Source organism: Pseudopodoces humilis, chromosome 2 (assembly GCF_049639895.1).
Source record: "Pseudopodoces humilis isolate 2021_Gansu_Grassland_sample_001 chromosome 2, ASM4963989v1, whole genome shotgun sequence".
In the NCBI taxonomy this organism is placed as follows: Eukaryota; Metazoa; Chordata; class Aves; order Passeriformes; family Paridae; genus Pseudopodoces; species Pseudopodoces humilis.
Genome location: NC_142201.1, coordinates 10,537,248 through 10,556,836, shown reverse-complemented (window position 1 = coordinate 10,556,836; position 19,589 = coordinate 10,537,248). Strand labels below are relative to the sequence as shown.

The 19,589-nt window shown below is 38.9% G+C and overlaps 1 protein-coding gene across 5 annotated transcripts in view; it reads right to left on the bottom strand.

Annotated features, from left to right (window-relative positions):
- Positions 1 to 2,567: 2,567 nt before the first annotated feature.
- Positions 2,568 to 19,589, bottom strand: part of TAB3 (TGF-beta activated kinase 1 (MAP3K7) binding protein 3) — a 44,227-nt gene continuing 27,205 nt past the window's right edge. For 2 of the 5 annotated variants that reach the window (XM_005516711.3, XM_014249405.2), the window contains 5 exons: positions 16,582 to 18,031; positions 13,367 to 13,527; positions 10,954 to 11,047; positions 9,324 to 9,407; positions 2,568 to 7,190 (listed from right to left, as the gene is read on the bottom strand). In XM_005516711.3, coding sequence (XP_005516768.1) covers positions 7,042 to 7,190; positions 9,324 to 9,407; positions 10,954 to 11,047; positions 13,367 to 13,527; positions 16,582 to 18,031 — 1,938 coding nt within the window. In that variant the 3' untranslated portion in view covers positions 2,568 to 7,041. The remainder of the gene's footprint in view (positions 7,191 to 9,323; positions 9,408 to 10,953; positions 11,048 to 13,366; positions 13,528 to 16,581; positions 18,032 to 19,589) is intronic. The other 3 variants (XM_014249416.2, XM_088051226.1, XM_014249422.2) reach the window with 3 other exon arrangements.

The following is a 19,589-nucleotide window of genomic DNA, read 5'->3' as shown; positions in this document are numbered from 1 at the left end:
GTTACCTACACGCTGCAGCCTTCAAATTTTCATGGGCTGAAGGATGATCATCAGGGGAAGCTTCATGCTCGTACATTATTGGTAAAAAAAAAAGCAAAAATATAAAATAATGTCTTTTTGGCTTACGAACTATCAGTTTTGAGACAAATGGGGGTTGGGGGAAATGTGAAATCAGTTACCTGGAACAGCAACCAAGCCATGAGGCTTCAGGATCCACGGTGATGAATGTCACCCAAGGTTCTCCACCACAGCTCTCACCATAAAGCAAAGTAAGGCATATACAGAAAATTAATAAGAGGGAAGGGTTCACAAGCTCTCATAGAGCTCAAGTCCTTCTCTGCAAAGTTTTCTCAGACCCTGCTTACTCTCATCACCCAAGTGGAAAATGTGTTTGACTGTCACTCTGCCCATCCTTGGCGGGTCAGGGGGCTGCTCCACATGGATCTGACTGCAGGCAGTCACAGCAGGCACTCTTCAGCACACAGGGTATTCCCAAAAGCAACTGTCTTGCAAAATCATTAGATTTAACTGACTGACTCAAAAGTAGAGAGTAATACTTTCAGGTGAAAGGAAATATAATTCCCCAATCCTGAAATGTGTAAGACTGGTTCAGGATACTTTAGAACAATCCAGCAGAGAGCCACTGAGAATTTGGGATGAATATTTGAGCTGTGACTATTCTGCCACTGCAACCAACACCAGAATTTGGCACCAATTGTACAAGACACTGTTGAGCTGCACCAGTCTAGAATTAGAACATGACATTCAAATATATGAAAACCTTCCTCACCTACCAGCTTTTTTCCTGAAGTATTCCATATTTTCCCTAAACTTCTTTTCCTAAAACTCTTCAGAAAAAAAATAAGCCTTTAGTCAAAAGCAAAGCAGCACCTGTATTACACATCTGTCATTCCCAGGATTTGTGGTTTAAGAACAGTAACAGAACCACAGTGACTTCATTTTAAAGCAAACATGGCAAGAAAGATTTTGTTAACTGCAAGAAGGAAAAAGGGACAATGAATTTGTATCTTCAAAACAGTTTGCAAAAGCAGCAAATACATGCAAAGTTTTAAGTGTTGCCTATCTGGAAAATTACCTGAAGAGTTGTTTGTTTGTTGCAGGTTTTGGGGTTTAGTTTTTTTGTTTGTTTGGTTTAACTCAATACATTACTGCTTTCTAGAGAAACAGAATATTTTCTGAAGCAGAGTGGCACCCCTGAAAGAGGCTTTTACAGGTCTGGCCTGGTTTTACGGTCAGATTAGAACATGTCACAATCACAGACCTTTTAGCTAAAAATTAACAACGTCCCTTCTTTAACAACTTCACAAGGGCTCCACAAAAAATCAGGTGATCCATTGAGTACATAACACTTTGAGTCCAGCTGTTCAGACAAAATCAGGTTATCAATCAGCTCCTTCCAAAAAGTGCATTTACAACCAGAGATGGTGATATAAGGGATACACAGCACCTACCCATTACAGCAGAGACTATCCTGACTAGAAGCAGCAGCGCTAAATTCCAGGAGTACTTACCAGGCCACAGGACAAACCACATCTCAAAGAGCCACAGGTTTAAGACATGGTTCACTGCTGACAAAAATAAAGCAATTCTGAGGAATGAATCAACCAGTTTTATGCAATTCTGCCAGATCCTCCTCCTCCTCCTGAGTTCAGGGAAACAGCAAAAAAATGGTGACCACTTGTTAGACTGGTGTCTTTTGGCTCTGTATGGTCTCCATTAGCACAATATAGGTACCACAACTTTTGTATGATTTTATTTTTTAAAATTGGTTTCAACTGCAATGATTTCTAAAGCAACAAAAATCAAATGATTAACTAAAATACAAACCTCTCCTGAAACTGTGATAACTTCAACTTAGCAAAAAGAAAGCAAAGTGAAATTCTTACCTGTGTTTCCTGGCTGAAGCACAGCAGGTTTGTCAGTGGGAAGGTGCTGAAGGACCTTTGGTGTATGTGAGAACAGAACCTGGCAGGGCACAGCCGGCTGTGGGGAGCTGATGCCATCAAGGCGATGGAAAACACAACCCTAGAAAAGTGCCGGATTTGTGCACTTCCACCTCTCCACCCTCTCCTGGAGCAGTGCCTTTCCAAGAGGTTAAAGCAGCAGAGGAACTTCTGTGATGCAGACACTCGGTACTGGTGCTAAGCAGGGATCCAGCCCATCATCCAGCCCACAGCCCAGAGCTGCTACAGCAGGTAAAGCTACTCCCTTCAGTAACCTTCCACTCAAAGGGAAGGGAGAAGTGCTAAGGTCAGCCTCACACTCTGAACATGCTATGTCCCGTTTCCACACCAGAAACTCCACAGAATATCCATCATCTAAATGGGATGCCTGCTCATTCACATCCACGGGAGCAGGATTTGGACCCCAGTTCAGTATTCAGCAAATGCATAATGATCACCAAAACAAAAACCCTGGAAGTCCTGAAACAAACTTGCTATAGCTACAGGTCCAAGTGGGAGACCAGAAACAACCAGGCTATGAAGGCCAAAAAAGGCTGTACTTTTAAAATGTTTCCTACTACATACAAGAACAAATGCAGGATGTGATGTTTGCTTAGTTTTATTAATTTATTTTTGCAGGAATCTGCAACTTGGAGTATGCACTTTCTGGAGGTACCATGCATGCATAGCCTCTGAATGCTTTTATACAATTTCATCTCTTAGTAATAAGTTCATTCACAGCATACACAAATCTAGAATGTAGACACCATATATACAGGATTAAACAAGATCGTGTCTTCTTTTTTTAATGAAAAAATTTAACAGGGTTTCACACAGCAGGAAGTATGGATTAGATACACTGGTGCCACCATAAATAAATAAGTTTCAAGAACACAGTTTTTTAAAATTGGTTTCAAAGATAGTGGAAATCCAGGATTATAATATTGCATGAACTCCATTGATTTCTGATTATTCCAAGAAAAATATCTGAATTTATGGACATAAACAGCAATGAAAGCCCCAACTGAAAAAATGTGGCAAAACTCAGTCATGTCTGGGTTTATGTAAGATTGACACTTTGAAACGAAAACAAATGCAGCTGCACACAGAGACAGTACTGACTGTGAGATGTGATATCTGTGCGTGTCTTCCTTCCTTGTGGGATTTGGAGTCACTGCAGTACAGAGCACATCAATTCTGTGGTACCAAATTGGCTGTTGAATTGTTTATGTCCAACCATTCACTTCTCATCAGGATAGTCATGGTCACATTCTAGGGTACATCACTGGATTTTAAAAGAAGGACCATCATCCTGATGACAAGCTTGTTTTTAACATATTTAATATTCTCACATTCTTTTTTAAAACATTCTTTATTGGTTTTATTTTGTCCCCATTTCAACTCAAGTATTTCTATTTCCGTTTCAAGGGATTTTACAATCAATATTAAATGTAAAAGTATTTAGAAACTGAAAAAGTATTAAAGTATTTAGAAACTGAAGTGAGAAATGTATAGCTGGGAGAGATAAAGTTACTGAGCAAAAGTTGTTTTTCTTTTTAAAAAAAAAAAGTGATTCAGTAGCGTATCATAATCAGAAAGTACTGAGACCAGCTCTTTTAAGAATTATTACACCTTTTCACCACACCTCCCATTTTTCAAGGGAAACACACACATACCACAGACACACAGATACACAATTCAATCTGATCTAAGACTACATTTTACAAAGTACTTCCTTTTGCTTGACTTCCCACCCCTTTCCTCTTCACCCACGCAAGACTAATAATTACATCAAATTAAAAGTAGATCCAAAGTTTAGGATTTCTTTTGGTTTACTATGTTCTGAATAATTTTTCCACAAGCCCCACTCTAAATAAACTTTTAAAGAACTACAGTAGTATCCTATAATTATAAGGGAATTCATCTTAATAGCACAGGAAATATAAAATAAGCTTTATAAAATTTCAATGAACAGTGAGATCATTTTCAATAACTGAATGTCCAAGTCAGTTACAAACTCTACCAATCTAGTAGCATGATTGAGGGAAAGCTCAGTCAATAAGGAAAAAAGAAAACACAAGTAGTGCATTAACTCAACACAACAGCATCAGCATCCCAACATTCTCACACACACACACATACACGTTTTATACAATACAGTGCATTTTGTATGGCAGCTGACATTAGGGTTTTATGTGCATTCAATAAATATTCCATAAACCAATCTTTTTGGTATAATCTACAATTCAGTTGGGGTTTGAATGGCATCACCTGCTTTCAGAAGGAAAATGGATCTTCAAATATTCAAAAATACAATTACATTCTAACAAACTAGAAATATTCAAGCACCATGTCAAGTCTTCACTATTAACGTTTGAGTATGGGCATTTACAAAAAAAAAGAATACAACAGAAGGTGTGGTGGTTTTGTTTGTTTGTACAAGCAACAAATGAGAGTAATTGAAAAAAACAAGTAAAATCATTGGTACAAAGGACTTCTTTTTCAAATTAATGGCACTAACTCACTCTTCCAATAAGTACCTTACTGTGGTGGCAGCCCTTCTTTCTCTTCCCCTGGTGAAGCTGGGACTAAGATTTGCAAGTCTCCATGTATGGTTACTGCAGTTCAGGGCATTTTTGGACCGAATGCATATTTGCACCTCCTCCTTCAAACAGTCACATCTTCAAAACTTCAAAACATAACTTCAAAATATAGTAGCATCTATTCTTTCTGAAAATGGCACAATGTATTTTTGCATGACAGCCCTACTCTCATTTGCTGTCACTTCAGTTGCTATCTTTTTGTAATTCCAGCAAAAACAAATGCTTCTAGAACTTCACCAGAAGTATAAAGAAACAGAAAATTGAAATAATACAATGACAAAGGCATCAGGATAGAAAAGCCATGAAGTTACTGCTATTATTTGGAGTCATTCATTATACAGCTGATAAGAGGAATGCTTCTGCTCATCTGCTTTCTAGTCCTCAGTTTTGTCAAACTGTCCACTGATACGCACAAAATTAATATCTGCCTTTCAATTACAGCTGACAGTAATTGACAGTAACTTGCTTACCCCCTTCCAAATGTGATGAGCTCCCCCCACAGAAATGTAAATCACTAGGAAGGGTGGAAAACTATCTCTGATGCCTTTGACTTTGTTTTGCTCATCAGTGGTACACACTGATTGCTGGAGATCTAGCTTATTTAAAAATTATCCTGAAGATTTAGTTAGTGCAATAACATATTGAAAAATGCCAGATAAAATATTGGTTCCTCATCTAAGATCAACAGTTCAATTCTTACTGATGTCTTTATAAAATTGTGAGGACAGAAGACACCAGATTGAGCAACGCAGTCAAGATGAGTTTATATCCACCCACCCCTTGCAAATGCTGCTTTATTTTAAATAAGGATTCAGACATATGATTGTTCTACCACAGCTTAGCATGTTATCACACATCAAGAGAACTGTGGTAATTGACAATATGGATGTGGCTGCCATTAGCTAAGAACAGCTTAAAATGAAGTAGTTTAAAACTCTCATGGTAAAGTTAATAGCAAATTTTGCTTTACCAAGTCAATTACCATAATTCAGCTGAAGTGCTTGGCTGCATCTCTGAATTGTGATGAAGTTATACCATAAAACTCAAATGCACTGTACCAGCCTCTGACCAGGACACAGAACACCATACTCAGTCACACAGTTGTGTCACAGAATCATTCAGCTGCTCAAACCCAAGTTCGATCACAAAGTATCGAGTGCTTTATTCCAGCAGCCTGAAGCATTCAGACAGATTGAACATCACCCTTAGAATACAGTGTATCATAGGCAGATAAGTACCAGCAGGATTTTCAATTGCAAGTCTTGTATTCTTTAACCTATGACAAATATTTTTTGATCAAAATAGAAAGAATGCTGTGTGTAATTCTTCAGGATCTGGTATCTGCTATTTTGTACAGGCTGGTTTATTTATAATGTGCAAATAAACCTTTACTGAAGAGCTGATTAATTATCTTTCAGCTAACTTTGATCTGGGGCACAAAGTACCTTCTGTGCTGTAAACACCATGAATTCTTCACAAATTGGAAGCTGAGAAGGCCTAAGGAACTGGGTACAAACTCTTCTCAAACACAACCATGGCTGAGCCCAAGTCTTCCAAATGGAATTTGGAGTAGCCTGTGTTTGGCATATGTCACTGTGCTGCTGCAGAGCACAGGCTCAGATGGTTGTATAGAAAAGCATCCTTTGAGCTTGGAAACACGACGGCCCAATGAAAGCATGCAGCAGGATTTTCATCCGCAACGTGGTAGAATTCATTCTTGGTTTATTACCAGTGTTGACACAGCCAGGTGAGCACTGTACAAGCAAACGGGATTGTAAAAAATTACCTCTGATTACACTCTCTATTACACTCACAGAGTTCCTCATTTAGTCACCTCAGGTCACTATTTCAAACAGCAATTTTTTGTAGACATAAGTTACCCTGAAAAAAAGCAGCAATTACAAATACCCTTCTCCTTTTTTTTTATACATTGCAAAATTTATCATTGCATTTACCTGTCTTCTTTTTCAGTAGCTTACAATCTAGAAGCACAGGGAGCCTTTGTTTTCCAGCTAGCTGTGGCCAGGTTAAGTCAGCTCTGGCTCTTCAGTTTTTCTGGTTAAGTGTAACACTTCACACCATTACTAAGAGTCCTATAATTTTCTTTTAAAAAACAGTAGTTTCGGGTTGTTTATTTTTAGAGCCACTAAGCAGTAACTATAACCACAGGAATAAACACCAGTAGTTACTTGCTTTCCTGCATACATTCTTCTCAAAATTAATCCTTTTACATTTTCAGGTTTCATTTTCTGCTTTGCTCACTGCAATGGAAAGGAATTTAACCCTTAATTTATTTATTTTCTAGTGCAGCAGAAGCAGGAACATCCTAACACATTACTCCCACCCCTTGCAATATGAAGATTGTTGACTGGCAAAGGCCGGGCAGATGGACTGAAAGGTTCCCCATGTTTCCTTCTCTTACAGCTGTTGGCTTGAGAGCCTGTGTTCAACCCAGTGCAGTCCCTTCCTGAATTTCAGGTGTATCGTGGCATTTCACATTGTTCACAGCGATTTAGTGCTGGGTGATTTAGAAAGGTGCAGCTACCACAATTCCATGGAGCCCCTTCAAAGTCTTCATCTCTTGGCTGAGTTCGTGGAGTCTGCTTGGAGCTGTTTTGATGCTCTAAAGAAAAGCCAAAAGAAAACATTTTTTTTCAGAAGAGAAGGATTAATAGTCAACACCACACGACTGGAAGGTCACCTATTAAACAGTCTATCTTAAAATGAACACGGAAACCTTTTCCTAAAGCAGTTCTAATTCAGTTTGTGAAATGAGAATATTTAAAGTATTTCTTCTGTAAAGAGTCAACACAAAACCAAGTAGAGCACTCACCACTGTTAAGTCACTGATACCGCTAAAGGTTTAATAGCTTAAAACATACAAGTTTGTTACTGGCACTGCAGCACCATCCTGTTAAGGTTTACACACAGCAGTTTATTTCCAAATTTTAAATTACAACAACCCTGCTTTTTACCTGAAGAGGGAAACTACTTCTAACTTTGTTGCTTCAGTCTGACAAAAGACATATTTTTCTAGCATTTATTCAGGCTGAAAAAGGATACAATCTAAAAATAAAATGACAGGCCTATTTCAAAACAAGACAATTCTTCCTCATACCTTTGAAGCAGGGATATAGGTATGTGAAGCAGCATTTAAGTATGTTTTCACTCATAAAATCAGTATGTATGCAAATCAGACATTAGGCCTTAACCCACAGAAACACTCAGTTTTCCAAGTCTCCTGACACCACCTCAACACCTTAGGTTATCTACTGTAAGTAAGGAATACTCCCAGGATGGGGGGAGCACAACACAATATCTATTAACGCAAACCCAGAAGGTATGGCTAGGATACCCAACTGCTAAACATCTGTGAACTTATGTCTTAACAGAGGCCAGCAATTTGTAACTGCACACAAATTTGCAGTTGCTGCCCCACCTGCTGAGAAATGCAGCAGAGGCTGATGACCTCAGTGCAAGTAGTACTTAAGTCTTCAGAGACAAACAAAGGAAATAAAAGTAACCTCTTTGCTTACATGCAAACAGTCTCCAGCCCAGAAGCTGCACAGTCACATCAGCAGTGCTTGACCTCAACAAATTCCTGGTAAGCCAGGCAGTGTGGGCACTCACTGCGTTCCACTGACTAGCCAGATGGCAGCACAGAGCACACCCTTGTCTGCCCACAACCGTCTGTCTGCCCACGCTTTCAACAGTCAATATTCAACAATATTTATTATTTAAAAATAAAATAAAATTATGTCTCCAGGTAAAAATCCAAACTCTGAATACAGTACAGCAGCCCTACAACTGATCTCTAATAAGCTGGCAGACAAAACCTGGAAGCTGGCTTTACAAATCCTTACAAGGCACTACCTTCCTAACTGCCAAATAAAATAATGTATTTCACTTGAGTTTTGCACATTATTTTGCTTTAAAATAATACATCAAATATGGTAGTGTAATTAAGAGAATGTCAAGCACCACAAAGTTAACAATTTCTTAATCAATTGCATGATCACTGCAATTTAAGGTGACTCCAGGCAGCTGCCTGCACACCATGGCTCACCGGATGCTAACTGCTTTCCTGGACACTACCACCTAATGCAGGGAACTCCTCCCCGTATTATCTTTTCTTTGAGCCACAAGCAGAAGTTCCATGCCTTCTTTTTCTTTTAAAATTTCCACACAGTAATAATTTTATTACATTGAAGGGCAAAACACTTGCTTCAAAAGAGGCGGGAAAATTTCCTAATATGAATTCAAAATTCACCTGCAGAAACCTTTGTGGAGTGTTATCAGCAACCAGAACTCATTTACAAACTTTGGAGTGCCAGGGAGACTGTAGGATTACTGATTCAGAAGAGCTACTTCTTTTCCACTAACAAGTGCAGTACGTGCTAGTTTACAGCAGGAGGAAACACAATACTATAAATCTTATCACACAAACCATTTTCAGGAAAAAGATCACTGATTTTTCCGTATCAGAGCGTAAGACCCCACATTGGCTATTTCAGCTCTTTTTTTCTAATGGGGAATAACTATTTATAATCAAGGGGATATTAATGGAACATTCATTTGCAACAATCTGCCTGAGGATAACAAGTTGTAGCCAGGGTTTACTGCACGTATAGAAAAATATTTTGGTTTGAATTACAGAGAGAAAAGTTAAGTAAGTAGAGCTGCTTCCTGTCACCACAGGGATTGTTTAAGAAACATTACTCAATGCAGATTTGATGATGCCTGTTTGTTGACCTACCTTTTTTATATGGCTTTGGTGGCACAACAGGACCAGGCTCTATGTTATCATAGAAGTTACATGTGGCTTTCGGATCAAAGTTTCCTGTCAGAAAAGAAAAGAAAGGAAGAAAGTGTAACCTGATGGTTATTTAAATGCCTATGCCAGCAATATGAACATCCAAACACTTCTTATTTTACACATATTTTTATTATGATATTATATCTTAGCTTTTTCACAAGTTATGTCATATTTTTAGTTTTCTGTCAATCAGGGTAATTTTTAGCAGGGCAATCCCATACTGGAAAATCAACTCCAGCTCAACATTTTGTATTGCTGTGGAAACTTGCGAAATGTATGTCTTCCTACAGGATACTTCATTGATAAAAAAGGACTGTGCATCTCCTGATCTCTTCGATTCTATTTAGGACAAGCTTCTGTTGCAAAAAGGACTTTTAAAAACCCCAGTAAAATTCTGTTTGCTAGCCTCTTGGTTGCAGCCCATTGTCCAGTTCTGTATGACATGGCCACAGCATTTGTCAGCAAAAAGTTAAAATCTTAAGTAAAGGATCTTCACAAAGGAGTATTTTTTTTTTTAATATGCTCCTGACAAAGTCATTTTATGTCACCACTCTTTCTTGCTAATGGAATTTAATTTGGCCAACAGAAGTATTAGCAAGTTATTAGTTTGCAACTGAAAAAACACCCGCCTTTTAGAGCTACGTTGTCATTGCTAATATAAATTGAACTCCAAAAATTCCAAATATTCATATTTAAGCACATGCCATATTAGAACCATAGGATCATTTAGGTTGGAAAAGACCTCAAAGATCATTGAGTCAAACCACTACCCCAGCACTGCCAAATCAATCACTAACCCATGTCCCCAGATGCTTCATCTACAGGTTTTTTAAATACCTCCAGGGATGCAAACTCCACCACTTCCCTAGGCAGCCTTGTTCCAATGCTTGACAACTTTTGCCCTGAAGATGCTTTCCCTAATATCCAATCTAAACCTGCTGTGGTGAAACTTGAGGCTGCTTCCCAGAACAAGGAATCTGTTACTTGTTACCTGGGAGAAGAGGCTCTACCTCACCACAGCCTCCTTTCACATTATTGTAAAGAGCAATAATGTCCCCCTGATCCTCCTTTTCTCCAGGCTGAACACCCCCAAGCTCCCTCAGCTGCTCCTCACCACACCTGTGCTCCAGACCCTTCCCCAGCTCCTCAGTGCCTTTCTTGTAGTGAGAGGCCCAAAACTGGACACAGCATTTGAGGTGTGGCCTCACCAGTGCCAAGTCCAGGGGGACAATCCCTGCCCTGCTGCTGCTGCCACACCATTGCTGATCCAGCCCAGCTGCCTTTGGCCTTCCTGGCCCCTGGGCACACCTGGCTCATGTTCAGCTGCTGTTGACCAGCAAACCCAGCTCCTTTTCCTCTGGGCACATTTCCAGCCACTCTTCCCCCAGCCTGTAGCTCTGCCTGGGGTTGTTGTGACCCAAGTGCAGGACCTGGCACTTGGCCTTGTTGAACCTCCTAAAACTGACCCCATCCCCTTGATCCAACCCATCCAGAGCCTTCCTAACCTCCAGCAGATTAACATTCATGACCATATCCAAATGATGTTTTTAAAAAAGTATCAATTGAATACCTCTAGATTGAAGGAGATCAACTTCTTTCAGTGTACAGTCAACATTTATCTGGAGTTGTCTGTTGAGGCTTCTCAATCTGGTCATTTCCTCAGGCTAGAGAGAAACATCCCAAAATAGTAATTGTACGAAAATCAGCATCTTATATGAAATAGAAATAACATTGCTCTATCTTTGTTAACAGCTTTATTAAAAATTGAGCATAGATAAGGCACTGAAAGAAGCTCAGCTGTCTGGCCCACTACCCCTAACTCATTTGCCTTCAAAAAACATTCTTCTATTAGCATGTGAGGAGGAAAACAGAAAAGTTACTTAATATTAAAATTCGTTAGTAAGATGACATAGCTGAGCTCAAGTTTATAAAACCACACGTTACTAAATTCTGTATAAATGGACGACTTGCTACCTGAGTTTGCATCACGATAATCAACAACAGAATACAAACTGCAGGCCACATTAACTATTACTTGATTATAACTGAATGAGGTCAAAAGTTTATTCATTTGCATCAATTCAAGGAGCTCCAAGAAGCCAAACCTTCTAGCCCAGTATATTTAAATCATTCAATGATGAAAGATTGTAATTATTCTTAACAGCATAATCAGTTGTTTAAGTGCATGTATTTGCATACCATTAAGAAACCCTAAGCAACTGGAATGAAAAGCTTTCTTAATGCTAGCAGCATCAATCATTAACACATTTTATCCCAGGATACATTCCAGCATCACAGTCATAAAACCACAGAATACTTGAGGTCACAAGGAACCTCTGGAGGTCATCTGGTCCAACTCCTCTGCCAAGTGTCCAATCAGACTTTGTGCCACTAATTGCCACACTCCAGTTTGTCCAGTTTTCAATGAACTTAAGTGCACATCCAGCTCTTTCTTCGTCAGTTTCTCTACGAAGATCTTACAGAAGACAATGTTCAAAGTTTTGCCAAAATCCAAACAGACAATAACCACTGTCTAAGTTACCAGGACAGACTTTGCATCCTAGAAGTTTACCAAATTGGTCAAGCTTGGCTTCCCTTTGGTGAATCTATGTGACTACTGCTGACAACCTTCTTGTCCTTCATGTGACTGGAAATGGTCAGCAGCATTAGCTGTTCAATCACTTTCCCAAGGATCAAGGTGAGGCTGACTAGCCCATAGTTCCCTGGGTACTCCCCTTCTTGAAGACAGAAGTGGTATTTGCTCTCCTCTAGTCTTTGGGAACTTTCCCAAACATCATTAATCTACAAAGATTATCTGGAGTGGCCTTGCAATGACACCTGCCAGCTCCCTCAGCACTCATAGGTGCATCTTATCCAGGATTATGACCTCGTGTATGCTTGCTTTGACTAGGCATTCCCTGACCTGATTCTCTTCCACTAAGGGTGTACCTTCCTTGCTTCACACTTTTCCCAGTGTCTCTGGGATCAAGGATTCCTGAAGGACTATGAAGACTGAACCAAGAAGTTCATTCAGTATCTCAAGCCTTTTCTATGTCCTACATAACCATGCCCCCCCAACTTGCTAAGCCCACATTTTCACAGGTCTTCCTGCTGTCACCTGGGTAGTAACAGTAGCCTTTATTTTGGTCTTTGAAGTCCCGTGCCAGATTCACCTCCAGTTGGTCTCTGGCTTTCCTAACCTCATCCTAGCACTCAGTGCCTCTGTACTTCCCCCAGGTACATCCTTGCCAAATGCTGTCCTGAAACAGGTGAGACACAGAATAGCCACAGCAGCTAAGGAGCCAACAACCCTTCTGTGCCTTCCAGCCTACGCCTGCCTGCATGGTTTGTATCAATACAGCCAGTAAGTCTGAGATGAATTGCTTAACTGCACACAGTGGAAGCTATTTTTCAGCCAGATGAAATTCCTTATCAGAGCTACACACATGTTTGGGCTAGAGTCACTTGCAGGTGGAAGTCACATAGATAAGAAGAATGAACAAGGAAAATAGGAGAGTTCCAATTATTTCAGGCAACACTGCCACTGAAAAGTTATTTGGCATGTCCTGCACATACCAAATGAGAAATACTGTCTATGAGAAGCAACTACTCAAACAATAAAATAGCTTTATAAAAACAAACCTTCCTGCATGAACACCAATTTCTGTATGGCTAAGGCCATACAATAGACTTGGACATATTTTTATTGGTTGTTAGGAAACCAAATATATTCAGTTCAGCTTGTAGTCCACAAAAGCACACGCATACAACTTTCTGAAATTTTGTTGGGAACACTAAGAAAACTGTACACATATCTATTTCATAAACTACAAGAATTAGCTTATGACAAGTCAAGTACTTAAAGTGTCTCCAAAGACTGAAGATTTTATACTCAGAAGTATTATTTTGAACAGTCCTTTAATTTCATCAAAACATAAAAAATAAATGTGTATGTTGAATTAAAATACTAACAAATTGCTTACTGTTGGAATTGCAGTTGTACAGCTGACTCTTCGAAGCCGCCTCTGCATCAGATCATGCTCCATACCATTGACTTCAGTCTTCAAGCGTTCAAGCTCTTCTTTCTCAAGCTTCAGTTCCTTTGCTAATCTCTCCATCCTTGCTCGTTGATGTAATAGCAAGGCTAATGTTTTACACAGAAGAAATAGTTACTAGCACATAAAAACCTGGAACACTGAATTCTTAACTTATGCGTAAGATTCATGAGTGACCTTTCTGGAAAAAAAAAGGTGATCGTAGACATGCAGCCAAATATCAGTGTGAAGATGCTTTCATGCCAAATGAACTACAATTTAGAACAGAGTTCTTCCAGAATAAAAACATATTTTATACAGTAACTTGAAGTTGTTATTACCATTTTGGTCAAAGCTTCTTTTTTTGCATTTGGTCTTTCTCGTCTCAAAAATACAAAGGCACCTGTACAAGGAGACAGCTTCTCAGGATGAAACAGCAACCTAGTTATACTAATACTCTACTGACAAAAAAAAAACCAAACAAACAAATCCAGAGGTAAGATCAGAAGGTAACACACACTTCATACCTGCTGCTCAACAGCAGCTGACACACCAGCCTTTTGCTGAGACATTTGCCAAATATCAGTCCCAAACCGGTTTTTTTCACTGCTATTACAAACGGTGGTATAACTTTTAAGTAGTCTTAGCTTTTCAGGGAATACTGTAATCCTTAATACTGTAAGTTCCCCAGGTTTCAGAGGTAAAACTATAGAGCTTCAATAAAATTAACTAGAGAATCCAGAAAAATCAAAAGCTGAGTCAGCTCAGGTGCTTAAAACTCTTAATTTTATGACAGATCAATTTCTCCAACCTCTCTCTGCTGTTAAGTCACTCCCTTAGTTTCATCATGATACTAAAATTTATGACTCTGTCACAAGCTCATGTTGGGCTCTCAGAGAACCAAAGAAAAGAATTTTGACGGCTAGAAGATAATATTCAGCTTCCTAAAGAACATTTCTCAGTATTTCATCATGATGCAAAGCTGGCCAAGTCAGTGTGATGCTTAATCCTTTCTGATCGGGCTGGTTTTACCTGATTGAAGTCTGCTAGGACAAAGAAAAATAAGATATTTGATGTGGGCATTCAGACAAACATGCTGCTCATATAACAATGTTCCAGCAAACTGTTCAAAGTAAGGACGATGTAGAACCGCAAAATGGCTACTTCATGAAAAGCCCCAGCCAGAACGTGCCCTTTTCTTCACCCCATCCAATGAAGGCAAAGCACATAATACCTAAGAATATTAACATAGGAGCTAAAAAGAATTAGAAAAATAAGTAACAACATGATAACTTGCTGCAAAAGCAGACAAACACCCCAACCTGTTAGAAGTAGATACCAGTATTCCACACAAAAATGTAGCACTGTAATTTGTATTTTATATGGATTCACCAATTCATGGTGAAAGAATAAACATCAAAAATCCCAGCCAAGAATAACATCATGTGTTTTTACACTATGTGCACCAGAATTACTGAACAGAACTGTTCTCCACTTTTTCAAATAGCATAAGTCACACAAGCAGAATTAAGAAAAAAGTATAGACCCCAGACTGAATGATTTTCCACTGTTGTTACCAAACCCTATCTCCGTGTGATTCCTTCAACTTAATGTTGTGTGACTACATCTCAGAGCTTCACATTATACTCTGGTACAACTCATCAAATATGACTCATATTACAAAGAAGCAGTCAAAGTACAGACACCAGAATGAATTTCTGGTAACACTTTTTGCAATGTCTCGCATTCCAGCAAAAAATAAATAAACTTGTTCCCTAAATTAAGCTGTTAAATATACTCTTTTCTAGGACTCCTTTGTGGTAGTAAAGAATAAAATGTTTACTCTTCTACAATTTATTTCTATCAAGAGTTCAGAGTGCAGCAATAAAAAAAAAAGCTCTGGTAGGTATTGCCACAAATGCAAACACCCCAAAAAGCATACACTAATTAGTTTTATTTGGTTTGCTTTTCAGAGACACAAATCTAGTGGAAGGCACAAAGACAAAACCAGGTTTTACATTTCAGAAAGTGTTTTTCACAGCTATGTGAAGCTACTTGTGTTTTTCTCACATAAAAGACAACCTTTACTGAAGCTGTAATAGTAACACCACCAACAAAGCACAAGGCCTCAGGTACTGACATACTGGCATTCACTTTTACTACAGAATTGGGTCTACAGAATTTCTAATTGGGTCTATGAGGTAAAAAACAGCTTTGTTTGATGAGTTAGAACAGCTCAAAAGGCAGTAAGTGAAACAAGAAATTAAGAAGCACTCTAAGCTCTCACTTCAGCTCTCTGAAGTAATAAAAAAGGCTTGAAGTAGACTCTTCTTTCCAAACACAGATCCAGAAAATATCTGTTGCAGGTTATCATTCTGTCATCACCCAAATGACTGGTTTGAATGCATGCAGATTGATTCACTTGCTCAATTTTAAATGTTTCAAATCTATACAGCAGATGACTCCAAGAAAATAACTTTTTAGCTTAGGGCTTAATTTAACATTTTTCTTCTTTACTGAACTCTAAATTCTTCATTTATTTATGACATTAAAACCACATTTTATCCCTATGCAGCAGAACACACATCCTAAAATTTGTCTGCCAATCTCTTCTTCCTCTTTGAAAACTCTAAGAGGAAGAAGTGAACTTTTAAATTCTTCAAAATAATTATTTTATTACCTTTAAAAAAATATTTTAATGCTTTAATTTTTAGCTGCATTCTCATCTCTCTCTCTTCTCTTTCACTTAATATTCTTCAATCTAAACCAAATGCAGAAAAGCCAGTGCTTCAGGTGTTCTAAAACACTTGAATATGGAACAAATACAAAACATTATAAAAATCCACATGTAAATTTATGACCCAGCTCTTCAATGCAAAATTGACAAAACTGACACAATATATGAATAAACTATTTATCTTTGTTAACTACAGTGTTTTAAAAAAGTCCCCTAACATCAAAAGCACAGCGAAGTTAAGACCCTTAGAAATTTTTTATGTGTTAGACATAAATTTGGTAGTATTAAAAAAAAAAATCAGATGAAAACATCTGATTTTTGACAGTTTCTATTTTCCTCTGTACAGGTTCAAAAATTCTCACTAAGTAGCAAAATCAAGCTGAAAATGTATTTTATGATACCACAATTTGCAGGGTGAAACATTTACCTTGAGTGTAAGCATAGTCGTCTGATCCAGAACTAGAACTCCTCTGATACTTATGGCTTCCTTTTTCTCCTCCAGATCCTGGGATTACAGAAATAGGCTGAATAGGTTCTGGTGCTGCAGAATGCTCTTCTTGGTCCACTAAATTTAAAAGATTCTCAGTCGGTGCTCGACCTACTGTGATTTTAAAAATGGTTGGGTTTGGCTGAGATACCATTACCCGAGGAGACTGTGTTGGTGCACCTGCAGGTCCAGTTGGTTGAGTGTAGGTAATATATACTGGATTAACACTAAACGGAGGTTTGGGTTGTCCCGACATACCTCTGGATGGAGAGCCTGAAGGAGGAGTAGTGGCTGCATACAGCGGGTGCTGGTTTCGTTGAGATGGTTGATTACTTATTGGTGAAGGGCTTCTGTTCATTGCAGTCCCAGGTCTTTGTGGTGGCTCAACTGTAATTTCTATTTTATTCATGGAACCTTTGGATAAACTAGGTCCAGCAAAAGGAGGAAGGTACGATACAGAATGACCACCTTGCTTTTGAAAAGTCTGGGATGCTTGCTGATACGGATGGGGTGGGACAGTGGAAGGACTAGGAGGCATGAAAACATGTGAACTCTGGTGACTCAGCTGAGGAGGCTGAACTTGGTGTTGAGGAGAGCCAAAGGGAGAGGGACACTGGGATGCCGGTGGTGATCGAAAAGCCGACTGAGGGATCTGGGGTTGTTTCGGAGAATACTGAGAAGGTTGGTAGTTCTGTTGATGTGGATATACAGGTAGAGGACGAGGAGTATAATGTGGAACTGGGCCCTGTGGCGATGAATGCCACTGTGTATTCTGAGGAGTCTGTCGTCCTGAAGAACTTTGAGATGTTTGTCTAATATAAATAGAGCCAGGAGTCCCATAAAGATTGCTTGGAATCTGTGGAAGAATTTGTAGAGCTCTGGGTATGCTCTGTCCAGAGGGGAGGTTTTGTGATACTGTAACAGTAATGGGATTTGTACTGTACCGAGGTATGTGCATATACGTGGGAGGGCCTTGCATAGCAGACGTGTTCATTCCTGGTTGTATGGAAGATGGCTGTGGAGGTGGCTGTGGAGGAGGAGTAGCTGCATTTCTATTCTGGTCATTCATGAAAAATGGATTGTAACTAGGAGAAGCTGCCACAACGGCAGGAGCAGAATGTGGTTCTTGAACTAAGCAAATCAGCTGTTTACCTGCCGTGCGCTGCGGGTCAATGTGTCCATCGCTTGAGCTGTGTACCAGTGTACGACCACCATTAAGTTGAGCTCCATCCCCCGCGTGATAGCTGGTATGAGGATGAATACCCAGATTAATGTGCAAAAGGCTATTTCTATTCATTCTGGTGTCATCAGGGCTGTGGTACTCCATATACAAATACTTGCTGCTCTCCTGTGCAAGGGCTCGACAACAGGCATCGAGGTTGTTGTTGTTCTAGGAGCAAGAACAGACACCTATTACTGCCAGAGAGCACAGGAAAGAGTCACCACTCCATGTTCAACAGTTAGCCTCAACCACCAGGCCTAGCACGGACACAACTAGGGGTAACTTTTCATACGCAAGTATTGTGAAATAAAGATAATACTTGCTACGTGGTATGCAAGTAATACACAGTTTACACTGCATCTGGCAAAATGCCCTGGTAACACTTGTTACACAATGACATTAAAAAAAAAACAAGTCCAGTTTTAGGAAAGCAATGGTTACAACTCTCTGTATGTTCTTCAAGGACCAAGTCTTTACAATTAACTATTTCTAGTAACAACACAAATCAAATTAAACTAGATCAAAATTGCAAACTCTGGAAAACCAAAAAAAAAAAAATGCAAATAACATTTCAATTTTTATCTGAGTGTTTACTGTTTTCACTTTCAGTTTACTGTTTACCCAGTTCTTGTCACCCAGAAGTCTAAAAACCCAACATTTTACACCAGCTTTTATTGGTAGAACAGTATTTAATACCTTAACAATGAGGTCAAAGTATTGCTTGAAGAAGTACTGGTGATTCCATACAGAACATTACAATTCCAAGCAAATTTAAACTGCCTTTAAGAATTTCAAGCTTAAGGCAAAGAAAGTTTACTCATACATCAGTGAGAAACCAAACAGTCCTTTTAAATGTTAGATTTGTTCTGTGGTGCTGGCAGTTGAAACTATACAGACAATAAATTATGAATCAAATGAGAAATATAATGGGAAATTCCTTTTCCCTTCTTGCCTTCTCCACTTATTTTAGCTTAATGTAGTCTGTTAAAAGAACAACACAAATAACTTTTCCAAACAAATAAAATCACTAGAAAGCGTTCCAGATGGTAGACTTCTTTTTCTCCCCACTTTACCATGTAACAGCCTCCATCAGCTGAGGTTCAGATTTTAACTTAAATAGTAGCTAAAGAAAACAAATTTCACTTGAAGTTCAACTAAATCTGACCCTTAGCACCCTAACTTTGTTAAACATGACCCAAGACTGGTACTTTCTGTGACAGAGAGCACCTCCTTCCACAGCAAGTGTGTACATATTTATATATGCACATACACCCCTGCCTTCCTCACTGTGTTAAAATTACCATTCTAAGGAATATACATTAGTAATGGCTGCACTTCTATTTTAAACACTATCACTATATAAATTTGTATGCATATATTACATATATATTGCCTTGCGATACTATTTTCAACAGCCACTGGTTGAAAAGTCACGTTACATTTATTTTCTCATGGACCAATACCTTGCCAGTCTTAATACCAGAGTGAAGATGATTTTCCCAAAATTTCGTATGATTTCCTTATCAGATGAAGCCACATACTCTGTATCTTCTTATATGAAGAGTTACTACTAAACATGCCAGAAGAGTCCAGCACTTAAATAGGAACAGCTCTCATTCTATGCATACTTCTCCCTGACAACCTCCCTTCATCCTGGTCTTTCCTTCTAGACATGAGTGGTCAGTGGGAATATCCAGACATATCACTAAAAATTTAAGACCAGAAT